The sequence below is a fragment of the Octodon degus genome, unplaced genomic scaffold, assembly GCF_000260255.1.
Source record: "Octodon degus isolate 3935 unplaced genomic scaffold, OctDeg1.0 scaffold00018, whole genome shotgun sequence".
Lineage (NCBI taxonomy): Eukaryota > Metazoa > Chordata > Mammalia > Rodentia > Octodontidae > Octodon > Octodon degus.
In genome coordinates, this window is record NW_004524594.1 from 1,764,111 (window position 1) to 1,777,754 (window position 13,644).

Below are 13,644 nucleotides of genomic sequence, written 5' to 3' on the forward strand. Positions count from 1 at the left end.
GGTCCCTGTGCTTTGCTAAGCTTGTTCCGAGTAGGTGCTTTAAACCACTGAGCCATCTCACCAGCCCTGATCTCAATTTCTTGCAGTTGTGCTGCCTCAGCCTTCCAGCTGCTAGGGCTACAAGTACACACACTACACCCAACTCAGTGCTTGGGGCCTGGTGGGCAGGTGGTGACTGACTGTTGTCAGCTGAGGTAGGTCAGGTCCTGCAGAAAGAAGATCTGGTTCTAAGGACAGCTCTTGCAGTAGACATTTAATGCCCCTCCCAATGAGAGGCTGCCACCTAAGCCTCACTAAATCAAGCTGCTCTTGGAGCAGGGATCATGCTTTGTTCTGCCAGCCACTTGTTTCTCAGAGGCTGAGTCCAGACAATGTCTTTCATGATCTCCTTGTATCTTTGCAGAACACAGTTGTTTTCAGACCTGTGCCATGGCTAGCCCAGTTGTTGGGCCAGCCAGTTTTTGCTCTTCTCCTGGGCTGTCTGTGGTCCCAGATTGGAAAGCACTTCTCTTTCTCTCTCTCTCTTTTTCTTTCTTTCCCTTCCCTATGCTGGGGTCTTCACCTTAAGCTCCATTTCCACCCATGTCTTGCTAAATCTCTAAATTACACAGGCTGGGCTCAATTTTGCAGTCCTCCTGCCTCAGTGGCTAACCTTTCTTTTGTTCTTTGTTTTTTTCCAGACAGGTTATTGTTACATAGTTCAGGCTGGCCTTACACTCACTATGTAGTGCAGGCGAGTCTTGAACTTGCAGTAATCCTTTTGCTTCAGCCTCTTGCCTCAGCCTCCTGAGTCCTGGAATTATAGGTGTGTGCTATCTGGCCCTGTTAACCTGTCTTTTTCACTCCCTTTGTACCAGGGGGTTGAACTCAGGCCCTTGCGCTTGCCAGGCAAGCACCTATTGCACTGAGCTATCTCCCTGGCCCTAATTTGTGTTTTATGTTTGTTTCTTTTCTTTTTCACCATACTGGGGATCGATAACTTGCCTTTTTTGATGTTACAGTTTCTTATGATTTTTTATTTAGCTCCTTAACACTAGTGCTGAAGTTTAGGATACTCAATAAATTTGATGTAGGCATAATTGTCCTGTGCTCTTCAGAGCTTCCTTAGTTTTTGATCATTTTTGTATCTTAGCCGCCTTCCTATCTATCAGTTCTGTTTTAGGCAAGAAAGACTTAGACAGGAGTAAGGAAGTTGAGACTTGCCACAGGCCTCCCAGCAGCTCAGTGACAGAACTAGGCTTCCTATTTTTCCAATCCAGAGTTCTTACCTTATAGCTTTGTTCATCCCAATGCCTTATAATCCTGAGAAAAGCAGTATACTCCCTTCTGTAAAAGCCATTCCTCCTGAAAGAGCACACACATACTTCTGTAGCTCTTTCAGAGCTTGGGTGAGGAACACAGCTCAGTGTTGATATGGTCAGGGGGTCGGTACAGTGGGAGGTGAGCAGATCAGTGAGAACAGTGACAGCTTTTGAACAGCGTTTGAAAGTTCATGGGCCTAGATTGAGAACAAGTCAGTGGGGAAGTAAGTGCTCAGGGTGGCTCTTTCTCACAGGCAGCTGGCTGTCGGTCCCTAAGTGACGCAGCTCTGGGCACACCCATTCCCAAGGGCACAGGATCCAGGCTGCCAGCTGGGCCAAGATTGCTGGCAAAACAGGTGGTTGTCTGTCTTTGTCCAGGCGCAGGCAGCTGCACCTCATTTTGTGCTCTCAATACTGCTCTTGATTCTCCACTATTGTCTCTTGTCAAGAGTGCTGAGCAGACAGAATAGGATCCTTAGGCATGGCCTGGAGGTACCAGAGGCCTCAGCCAGTGCAAATCCCACCAGGGGGGAATTCTGGGACAAGAGACTAACAGCTGGCTCTTCAGCCCAGGGGAACTGAGAGCCCCAAACCCACCCTTCCTCACAGTGAGGGGCACCACTCCCCACACCCTGCTGCCCACGGAATCTGCCACAGCCTTGGCTAGTGGCCACCCCATGGGCCAGATGAGGTGTGAAACACCAGGCTGACATGAGGGTGTCGGCTCATCTGGCCCCATAGATCAGCCCAGTATTGACAGAAGACCTTTCCTTCTTGGGCCAGCCTAGGAAACAGAATGGAGGGACTGTGGTGCAAGAAAAATAGGGTGAATGGGAGCCTGGGCGTAGCTCAGTCCTTTAAGTGGCTGCTTCCACAAAGCTGTCAGCCTCAGGTGGCTGGAGTTCGAACCTCACAACTCTCCCGCTGGCCAAACGTGCCCTGAAGGCATGCGAGCAACAACAACAACAACAACAAAAAAAAAAAAAAATCCATGGGGCCGGGGAGATGGCTCAGTAGGCTAAGCGCTTGACTGGCAAATGCAGGGATCTGAGTTCAATCCCCGGTTCCGCAAAAAAAAAAAAAAGAAAAGAAAAGAAAAATAGGGTGAGGCAGGGGATGCCAAGTGTGGGGACAAAAGCTCTAGCCTTGCTCAAGGGGAAAGTCCTGTTCTGAATGGAAAGAAGAGCCAGAGTTGCCCCCAGGATCCATTTCTGAGGCTAGCGCCAGGCAGCAGAGTCTAGTGGGTAAGACACCAGTCTTGTGGGAAGTGTCCTCCTTTCCATAGAGACAGTGGTATGGTCTTGGCCTCTGCAACCTTGTGAGTGATGGATAAAGCACGAGTGTCCTCAACAAGAGTAATCCCCAGAAGGCAGGACGTTCAGAGCACCATTGTGTGGACAGTGTAGGAGGCACTGAGGCAGCCAGCCTGGCTCTCCCAAGGTTCCTGGAAGCCTTGCTTACAGATGCCACCAAAGGAAGCAGTATTGAATGGAAGTCTGCCTGGAGAGGCTGTCCCAGTGGCCGTCCTGCTCTGCTACCCTCTGTGTACTTGCTTGGTCCCCAGGGAAGAGCCTCTTTACAAGACTCAGAAGGAAGAAGGTGGTGGCATCATTGTTCACCTTAAAGATGGAATCAGCAACACTGGGCACTGAAGGTTGGGTCCGGGAGCCAGAGCAGGTGTCTTCAACAGGGCCTGCCACAAGAGCCCGAATCTCAATTCCATGCACTTGCCTTTGTCAGGTTCCTGACCACGGCCGGGGAGCACACCAGGTGGTTAGGCTGATATGAAGAAGGTGGGCTGGGTAGCAGTAGGAGAGCCACTTATGCCACACATGCAGTGACTGGCCCCTGCTGGTTAGCAGGTGACCCTGTCAGCAAGTTACTCAGTGACCAAGTTACTTTTCTCATTGCTAAGGCAAAAAAAAAAAACAAAAAACTTGGCATAGGTTTGTAAAGGTTTCACTCTGTAATTGGCTGGCACCAAGGCAGGGTGGCATGGCAGAAGGGCATCACAGAGGAGAAAGAGTTCATGGGTTCATAGTAGGCAGAAGACAGCAAGCAGTTACCCTCTTTCTGTCCCTTATGTCCTACCCAGGCTTCCAGCCTTTAGGGAGGTAGCACTCATGTTCAGGGTGGGCAGCCTTAATCCTAACATACACCATGAATCAGTCCCAGGATCACACCCTTGTCCTTGGCAGCATACACCCTAAATTCAGCCACCTCTGAAAAGCCACACCTGTGACTGAGTGAAGCTTTGGGGGGACATCTAGACACAGTGGTTGGTGGCACAACCACTGAGCAAAACTGCCTGATTGGAACATGTTGGAGGGGCTCTTGGCCACCGGCACCATGTTGATAACCCAGCTCAGACCCTTTCACTCTGATATGCCTTGCTGAGGCAAGGCAGGTCCTGGTCACATGGCCCTCAGTTTGTTGTAGGTATGATGTGAGCAATTTGTTGTCAGCTACTAGCCCTGGCTACCGAGAATTACAGAGGAGAGATTTGGCAGGGGCTTTCTGTATTGCAGCCTGTCAATAAATCCTGACAAGTTTGTAAATCAGAAGCATCTTGGCTGCTGGCTTCACATAATGCCTAATGCAGCCAGGATTTGCTCAACAAAAAAGTACAATGATGACTGTTTTTAGGGGCCTCTGCTATTGACTTCTGGCCATTTGCCTCTTCCCTAATGTCACCTTGTTAGGGCCTGCTCCTGTGGCCTTTTACTAAGGTAGCACAGTCTCCTAATGTAGCCTACGCTCAACCAGGCCCCATCAACCCTGTCCTGTTAAGGGAGTCTGAGCCATCCCTCCATGTTAAAAACTGGATCGTAAATGAGGCATGGTAGCACTTGGGAGGTTGAGGCAGGATGGTGGCAGTTTCAGGGCAGTATGGCTACCTACTTAGCAAGACCTTATCTTTAAAATAAAAAAAACTTAAAACACATGGACAGGTGGGCAGACAGATACATGCACACAGGCTGTCAACTCCAGGTAGTCACTTTCCCACCCAGATCCAAGTGCTTGTCTCCTTGGATTTGCAAAGTATTGCTGCTCTGGCTGTACATGACCTCTTCACTGTGCCCCTGCAAACTGGAGAGGCAATTTTCACTCTTCTCAGAGCCCAATCTTCTTTGTTTTTTGAAGTAGTTCTCTCTAAGCTGCCCAGGTTGGCCTCAAACTCTGGATCCTCCTTCCTCGGCCTTCCTTAAGGCTGTGATTGTGGGCGTGCACCTCCACACCCAACCACTTCCCATCCTACGACTGACCTTTCTGTGCTCCCCTCCTGAGGACCCTTGGGGTAGCTGCAGTGCATGAAGTTGGAGGATACAGTTATGGCAGAGCCTCCAAGAACATGTGCATCCTGTTTAGGGTTTGACTGTTTCAAATTCTACATGGGACTAGCCTGGGCAACTTAGTGACTTAGTAAGACCTTTTCTCAGAATAAAAAATAAAATAAAAAATAAAAAATAAAAAAGGATAGGGTGGAAGTCAGTGCAAAGGCTTTGAGTTCGATCCTTAGTTCTGTACACACAAAACCTCTCCTGTTTCCATACTTCAGAGCCACTGTCACATTCTGCTGTTCATCACAGTAACTAATGTGAAGCTACATCTCTGCAAGAAGGGAGGGCTACCACTGTTGGCCAGGTTTGCTGCCTGCAGTGGCAGACAAGGCTAAAAAGAGGCCACTGCTTCTTCCCTGGTGAGACCAGAAGCAGCACCTGATAGTCTGGTCCTGGGAATGATGGGCAGCCTCTGGGCTCAGCAGTACCACTTCCCCCTCTGCCAGGAACACTGGCACCCAGAGGCTGTCTCTTCTTTTGGTGGAGCCGAGGATTGAACTCAGGCCCTTGCGCCTGCCAGGGAAGCGTTTATTCTACTGAGCCATCTCCCCAGCTCCTCTGGCTCCAACTACTTGGTCCCAAGTGCACATCCTGCCGACCAGGCCAAAGAGGCTGTGTCCTCAGGGGAAAAAACACCTCAGTGAGGGCTTTCTTCTGCTCAGATTTCTGAGCTCCGGGCACATGAAGAATGTTGAGATATTTGTTCCCCTTCCCACAGCCTTACAGCAGTTGGAAATGACCCAAGGTACAGCCCCAAGCAGTCTGTCTCAGGGACTCCAGCCTTTGAAGACTCACCATCCCTTTGGCAGTCTCTCCAGCAGGCCTTCTGCAGCCTCTCCTTTGCCATTAGTGTCTTTCTCGATGTCTGAAGAACATTTGGGACCCACTGCCTGTTTCTGTTACTATTTTCTATTTGCCTCTTGAACCTTAGGAAGAGCCAGTCTGGCTTTGTGAGGAGGAAGGAAGCGGCTGGCCAGGATTCAGAGCATCTCTCTCTGCTCCTGGTCCCCGTCCTGCCCAGGAGAGGGGCAGGCTGGGCTGCTAGGCCACAATCCCTAGTCAGGACTCCTTTCTGACACCTCCTCCTCTCTCTTCTCACCTTTCCTGCTGATTTCCAGGGCCTTGAACTCTGGTGTTGAGTACTACTGGGACCAGCTGAACGAGACAGTCTTCACTGTGCATTCCAACAACAGGAGCAGCGAGCGGCCTGGGTAAGCCGCAGTGGGAGTTTGCAGCTGGTGCAGGCCCATCCCTTCCTCTTCCAGTGGTGGACTCTGGAGTGACACCCTCAGGTTGTGTCCAGGGCTTTGGGTCCCTTTGCAGCTGGCACAGCTCCTAATTGATCCTCCTTTGAATGCTTGCATAGTCTTATCTCATGGTAAGAAAGAGCAACACCTCTGCTCTTGGGGTCTTGCTCTAGAATACCCATGCCTTCCCTTCCTGGCCATGGTGTCTGGCCACATGTGGGCCAAGGAGAGAAGCCTTGGGGAAAGGCCACACGTGAGGTCTGCTCCGTCGCCCACAGAGATACATGTAGGACATGGCAGGGTGGTGTCAGGGGACAAGGCCCTAGCTGCCAGACAGCCCAGGGCAGCAGCCAGAGACAGAGCACTTCCAGAGACCAGTGAGAGTAGAATTCTGGCATTGATATTCTTTACCTAATTCACTAGTGAAAACTGGAACATTTGAAAATAAATTGCAGGGCCCCGCTTCTTGTAGGAATTGCAGGGCAGCTGAAGGAACAGTCCTTCAAAAATATGAAATGTGAATCTCTGGTAACAGTCTCAAAGGTCTTGGGCTGGTTGGGCATAGTGACACATACCTATAATCCTAGCACTGGGAAGGCTGAGGCAGGAGTATTGCCATGAGTTCAAGGCCAGCCTGAACTACGTGGCAAAACCCTGTCTCAAAAAGTTTTTTAGAAATATCTGGGACCTCTTCTGTTGTCAGCTCTAGCAGTCCCAAAGACAAGTGTCTGAGAAATGCCTTGGGCCCTCCTCCTTGCACGGGCTGTATTTATAAGGCTTGGTTTTTTGTTTTTGTTTTATTTTTAAGGTAAAGTGTGGGGCGGGGGAGATGGCTCAGTAAGTTTAAGGGCCTGAGTTCAATCCCTGGTTCTGCCAAAAAATAAATAAATAAATGAATAAAAATAAATTTGAGGGACTGTGGAGATAGCTCAGTAGAATAAGTGCTTGCCTGGCAAGTTCAGGGTCCTGAGTTCAATCCCTGGTCCCACAAAAAAAAAAAAAAAAAAAAAAAAGATAGTGTGGAACTTGTAGGATTCCTCCTGCCTCAGCCTTCTGAGTACTGAAATTATAGGCGTGCACCACCATGGCAAGCTCAGAAGGCCTTGGAGAGGATCCCAGAACCACCTTATTAGAGCCCAGTACTTTCTAAGGTCAGGGGCTTGGTCCACTTGGAAAGTACAGAGATTTGAACTGGCATACAGTTAGGAAGTAAAATTAAATACAGAAAGGACCTTCCTTCCTGGTCACCTTTGTCCCACTGATCTCTTAGTCACATTCTGAATCTAGATGAGTGTTTCCAGGTCAGCAACCACCCCAGTTGCTTATTGCTTTTATAAGAAGGACTGAAATAACTGGTCCTTGAGATTGGATGCTTGTGTGGCCAGAGAGGGACTGAGTGTAGTGGAGAGACCCCACTGGCCATAACCCTGCAGGTTGAGAGCTCTAGAACTCTCTGCAAGTGCTGTCCCATGCCTGGCTTGACCCCAGTCTGTCTCCCCAGAACCAGCAGAGCTACGTGGAGGACAGACAGAGACATGGGCCTGATGAATGCCATTGGGCTGCAGCCCAGAAACCCCACCACCTCCGTGACCTCTCAAGGCACCCAGACATTGGCCCTACAGCTGCAGAATGCCGAGACACAGACAGAGAGGGAAGAGCAAGAGCAGGGGACAGCACCCACGGGTCCTGGTGAAGGTAGGAGCCACACTGCTAGAGGAGTCTGCGTGGGGCTGTGTCCTCAGGCCTGAGCAATGCCCACCTGGTGGCAGGAGAGCCGCACCACTGTCTCGGGGATGCTGAGCTATTCTGGCAGCTCTGCTCACTCACCCCAGGGGCCCTGACCTCCCTGTTGTCCAAAGCCCAGGGGACCCAGGTTAGTTTCCAGAGAGCACAGGAAGCAGCTCTGAGCCTTTTACTCAGAGCCCAGGCCATGGGCTCCCAGGGTCAGACCCATAATGACCTGTTCCCCCAGCAGTGGGCTGCCTCACAGGGAAATGTGGGACTCCTGTTCACCTGGGCTTTGCTGCTGTGTGGCTGCAGAGGGCAGGGCCCCTCTTCTCACCTATCCCAGGTGTGGCTGCCCCAGGCTCCACACTGGCTGGCTGAGCTGGCCTCACACTTTTAAGAACCAATTAGCACTTCTCAGTGGTAGGGCCCAGCCACTCTGGAGCCCTCCGCAACTGTGCTAAATAGGTTCTTTTCTCCCTCCTTACCCCCTGCCCTAGCCCCCTTGCTGCTCCTAGCTCCAAACAGAGGGACTGTGGAGCCATTTGCTTAAGAGCCCAAGGGGGAGAAGTCCTGTGTTTATCAGGCAAAGAATAACAGATTTGCCTGTGTGGCCCGTGGAGCGGCTTTCTATAGTGCATTTCCCTGTGGAGCACTGGCCCTCTCACTCAGCTGAAAATGTTCAAGGATAAACTGAAAAGTGCTGTCCCTCTTTGGTCTGTAGCCCAGTCCTCTCCTGCATCTGGCTCTGTGGCTCTTTAGGATGTGGAAACCCCCTGCTGGGGACCGGGCAGCCAGCTGTGGTCTTGAGCTGTGGTCCTCATAGCCTATGAGCTCTTCTCCAGAGCCTGCATATCAGTGTAGCCAATGCCACTTGACACCTTAGAGGAGCTAGGGGCTGGGGAGATGGCTCAGTAGAATAAGTGCTTCCCTGGCAAGTGCAAGGGTCTGAGTTCAATCCCTGGTTCCACTAAAATAAATAAATATATATGTATATCCAGACAAAGGAACTTCCCCAAAGGGTTTCTGGTCAGACTCCTGCTAGACCCCCGGAGCTCGAAGTCTAAACAGAGACTGATCTGGAGCAGTGACAAGGATGACTGGAGCAGGTGGCCCTGAGCTGAGTCCTACAGACTGAGTAGAAGGTGGGCAGAGTGGGCAGAGGGCACTGCTGACAGAAGAGATGGCACCTGCAGGGTACAGATTCAAAGCCACTGCACTGTGCACAGAGTGAGGCACTTGTGGGTCTCTGTTTACCTTGTGCTGTTCCTTGGGGCAGTGAAAACCCAGAATTAATGTGGTCTCTGGGAATTGTGGGAAGCAGCTGGGCCCACCCTGACCTCTGTGTCCAGAATGCACTCACTAACTTGCCAGTGGTAGCTGAGCTTGGTAGCACAAGCCTGTAATCCTAGCACTCTGGAGCCTGAGGCAGGAGGGTCGTTGCAAGTGTGAGACCAGCCTGAGCTGCATAGTGAGATCTGGTCTCAAAAAAAAAAAAAAACTTACCAAGGAAGAGATCTCATCTCGGCACTAAATCAATCTCCCATTTTTCAAAAAACCAGGAGAAATGCTTTTGATGTGGAGGAGACAGCTGAATTTTGGCCCCTGTGGCCCCCACTGTTGCTGGAGCCATTTTCCAGTGTTTTTTGCTCCTGAAGGATCTGCCAGCTGCCAACAGTGGCTCTCAGCCTGGCTTGCATTCCCAGGAGAGCAGCACAGCACATGGCCTTGGACCGAAGCTATCCACACCGCCCTGGAACCACTCCTGTGCATATTTCAAGAGCTCCCATCTAATCTGTTTTGAGCACTTACTCTGTGTCTGGTGGTGTGTTGGGTGGGGGTGGGAGAGGGAATCACATTCAGAAATAAAGACATCATGACTTGTCCCTTCCAGAGAAAATCCAGAAAGGAAGTAGATGTGTGAATGCGTTGCCTCTAGCATGGATAACTATTTCTCCAAGTCTTCATGTCCAGAGCCCCTGTGTGCAGCCCAGGAGCCCTTTTCTCATCTGTACAGTTAATTAACAAGTACCTACTGCTTGCCAGCCCATATCTTACATGTTGGACACAGATGAGTAAAGCCTAGCCAAAGACTCTCAGGAGCGACCTGCCCAGAAGACAAATGCCACAGCCACCCCTAACTCAGGGGCATGCAGCACCATCTGAGCTCCCAAGTGGCAGCTGTTCCACCTAAGCTAAAACCTGCAGAGACTTGAGCCTGGGACAGCAGGCTCTGCTCTGGTAATGGTCACCAAGGTACAAGGATGGCTGCCAAAGGGAAAGACCAGGACAGTGGGGGGCCACTCAGCTGTCTGACAAAGGGGTGACTACTGGAGGACTCATGGAGCTGCTGGCTTCAACCACACACTAAGTCAGGTTGGCAATGGCAGCAGCTTGGTACTGGCCAGAAGCAAGACCATTAGGAGATGCCACCATAGTCAGTGGGTAGAGCTGTTGGCAGGCAGTGGGCAAGAGCAGACTTGAGCGCTAGCAGCCAGGCTGGGCAGTGGCTCTATGTTGGGGCCCCAGGGCAGCCAGCTATTACCCATGGCATGACCTCCAGGAAAGGAGCTCAGTTCACCAGGCACAGAGTCCAGTGTGGTGAGTCTCAGTGCCAGCCAGCCCCAAGCCAGCTTGCCTTACTCCCCAGCCCAGACCTGGAAGTTCTTCAGAGAGCAATTGGAGAGCAGCAGGGCTGCCACGAGCACAGGACACTGTCCCACATTGAGACCCTTGCAGCCTTTCTTCCTTCTCTGTCCATGTGAGCTGCATCTAGAGAGCCTCCGAGCCCTGGGAGTTCCTGCTGCACCTGGGAAGCTGGAGCTCAGCTACTCCAAAAATGTGGGTTAGGGCAGCTGCTTGAGAACCAACTGCAGAGTTTGCCGGGACCTCTGAAAGAAGAAGGTCATTGGGAGCTGAAGCCCCCACTGCTCTTTTACTTAGGGGGAGTAATAAGACCTGGAGCAAGAACCTGGAGCACAGGGCTGCCAGGCATGCATGGGAGTGGTAAGATGAATGGGGCCTTAGACACAGCTCAACTGGGAGTGGCTGACCTGGAAATCCACCTCAAAGGAGGCAAGCAAAAGAGGGGCCCAGGGACAAAGATGACAGCCAAGTGTGGTGGTGTACAACTGGACTCCCAGCATTTGGGAGGCTGAGGCAGGAGGATCTCCATGCATTCAAGGCCAGCCTGAACTATAGAATAAGACCCTGTCTCAAAAAGTAAATCAAGTTTTCAATAACAAATGCCTTAAAAACAAGCTTTTTACACAAAAGCTACAAGCTACCCCAAAGCTACAAAACCCTTCATAATCAGCACATAGCCAAAGGAAGTACATTAGTAGGTCCACCAGCACCACTCCTGGAGCCTGGGTGCCTTAGGTAGGGCCCTCATGGTGGGCACTGCCCGGGCAGACCCTTCATGCTGCACTGCATGCAGGTCCCATTTCCTGTCTCACACTGTGCCACATGGGTGTCAAGGGCTCTGGCCAAGGCCAGTCAGCAAGTGTGTGGCAGAGCTTGGGTTGGAGCCTAACTCTGACTTCACACAGTGGGGTGCTCAGTCCTTGAGGGGAACAGAATGCTGCTCTCCCTGCCTGGAGCACAAGTTGGAGCCTGATCCCTGGGCACACCTGTGAAGGCCACTTGGGACAGGGAGAGGGGAGGATCCTTGGCGGGCACAGCTGCAGCTCCGCTCCAAAGGGGCTTTCAGCAGTGCCAAGCTCTGCTCCTGGAAGATGCAAGAGGAAGTGGAGTGGGCAGCTGGCCTCCCCACCATTCCCTGCCGGCTGCTGCTTTCCCCCAAAGACTTGGCCACCTCATCCACCTTCGGCCTCAGTGCTCTCACCAGGTGTAAACCTGATTGTTGCTTTCAAGGCTGGTTTTCTTGGTGACAGAGTTGGGCCCTTTCTCTGTCTTTTTTTGGTTGGGGGGGCGCGTTTTTGTTTTTTGCTGGCTCAACCCACCCTGGAGGTGGGGCTGGCATGACATGTGGTGCCAGGGATGAATTCGGTCCCTGTGTACCTGCCTAAGCTTGCCTAAGCAGGTGCTTTAGATTGCTGGACTATCTCGCCAGTCCCGGTTTTGGTTTTTTGAGACAGGGTCTCACTTATGCAGGGTCTCACTTAGGCCTTGAACTCCCTGTGCAGTCCAGGCTGGCCTCAAACTTGCAGCAGTTCTGCCTCAGCCTCCATCATGGTGGCATGACAAGTGCCACCACGTCTGGGTCTCCCTGGTTTTCACCAGAACCCCCAGCTCAGGCCCAGGACCACAATTAATTTTTCTCTCTGCTTTCTAGGCGAGGGCTCAGAGTACAGCGCCAGCGGCGAGGACGCCCTCAGCAGGATCCAGAGGCTGATGGCGGAGGGGGGCATGACCGCTGTTGTGCAGCGGGAGCAGAGCACCACCATGGCCTCCATGGGTGGCTTTGGCAACAACATCATTGTCAGCCACCGCATCCACCGCAGCTCCCAGACGGGCACAGAGTCAGGGGCTGCCCGCACCTCCTCGCCTCAGCCCTCCACCTCCCGGGGACTGTTTCCAGAACCCTCCCAACTGGCAGAGCACGGCCTCAGCCCCCGGACAGCCTCCTGGGACCAGCCCGGCACATCTAGGCAGGAGCTGCCAGCCCTTCCCCCTGGCTCCCCTGTTCCCCTTCCCAGTACTGAGGGACCAGTCCTGCGCTGCAACCTGACCTCTAACAGCCACCTTGCCGATGGTGGCAGTGGGGGCGGCAGCAGCTGTGATGGGGAGGGTGCTGGCCCCAGTGGGGAGCCCCGGAACAGGTAGAGATAGGTGTGCACCCTTCCGCCCCTTGGCCCCTGTGCTGCCACCAGGAGCCAGACCTCACAGCTAACTTGGAAGAGCCACAGAGCCAGGGCCATATCAGGGCACAGCAGGAGCAAGAGGGCAGCAGCAGAGGACAGAAGGCACTGCCTGGCGAGACTCGCAGAGCTGGGTCCAAAAGAGCCATGCTGTGGGCCACTGGGAGTGGAGGAGCGAGTGGGTGTCTCTGCTGTGAACCCGCTCTCTCCTAGGATTGTGAGCTCTTGGGACTCGGGCCTGAACAAGAGCCCCAGCAGAGAATCGTCTTCCAGATCCAGGCCACACCGCCCTGGACAGAAGCCAGTGGGCAGCTTTGTCCTGTCTACCTGTCAGGTGGGCAAAGCTGCCTAGAGCTCCAGCACCCAGGAGGCCTGGCCCGAGTCCACCTCCATCCCTAGCCGCGCTCCACCATCTCAGCCCCAGGGACACTTAGTGCCAGGGACACTAGGGTGGCAGGGAGCCCTCAGGAGTGGGGGTGTAGGCTGGCCCATCCCCGGGCCTGTCCACCCAGCTCCTTCCGCACACCCTGCAGGCAGCACAAGCAGCTGTCAGTGGTCCCAGGCCTGGGCCAAGCAGCCCACGCTGCGGCAGGGGCTCAAGCCCAGGTCAGAATGTGAGGTCTTGGTCTGTGATTTAAGGTGTTGCATGTGGAATCTTGAACTGTATGTGTAGTTTCTAGTGGAGAATCAAGGCTATGATCTTTTTGTTTTCAGTATGAAATTGTGATTTTCTTTCTGTTTGTCACTCATCCTAGACACATTGTGGTGGGAGGAGAGGGGATGGTCTACTGCTAATGAGGGAAACACCAAAGATTATGTCATTAAAACAATGCCATGCCCCTCACCAGGCTCCTGTCTGTCTGGGCAGGGGGGGCGGGGCACACTGTGCTGAGGCAGCCCCAGCTGCTCTCCACACGCCAAGGGGGCTGCTCTCTGATGGGCGTCCTGTCTGGCCCCAGCCTGAGCAGTGTGGACAGAGCTGCCACCGGTGCTGTTCATGGCTTCTCTACACCACCCTGCTGCACATCAGCCACTTCCCAACCCTGGAGGGGTGGAGGACTGACTTCTGCTCGCAAGCACCCAAAGGCACCACTGCTGGCTGCTTGGGCCTGCCCTTACCCTGTGCATTCTGCACAGTGACTGAGAGGCCTGCTCTGTCCTCAGGATGTGGCTTCTCTAGGTCCCAGGGAGAGGAGGCACTTGCTTT

General features: G+C 52.8%; 1 protein-coding gene across 6 annotated transcripts in view; it reads left to right on the forward strand.

The window, feature by feature from the left end:
• Ambra1 (autophagy and beclin 1 regulator 1) overlaps positions 1-13,281 on the forward strand; it is a 225,702-nt gene extending 212,421 nt beyond the window's left edge. For all 6 annotated transcript variants that reach the window (XM_004626987.2, XM_004626988.2, XM_004626989.2 and 3 more), the window contains 3 exons: positions 5,761-5,853; positions 7,391-7,584; positions 11,912-13,281. In XM_004626987.2, the coding sequence (XP_004627044.1) occupies positions 5,761-5,853; positions 7,391-7,584; positions 11,912-12,402 (778 nt within the window). In that variant the 3' untranslated portion in view covers positions 12,403-13,281. The remainder of the gene's footprint in view (positions 1-5,760; positions 5,854-7,390; positions 7,585-11,911) is intronic.
• Positions 13,282-13,644: the final 363 nt, after the last annotated feature.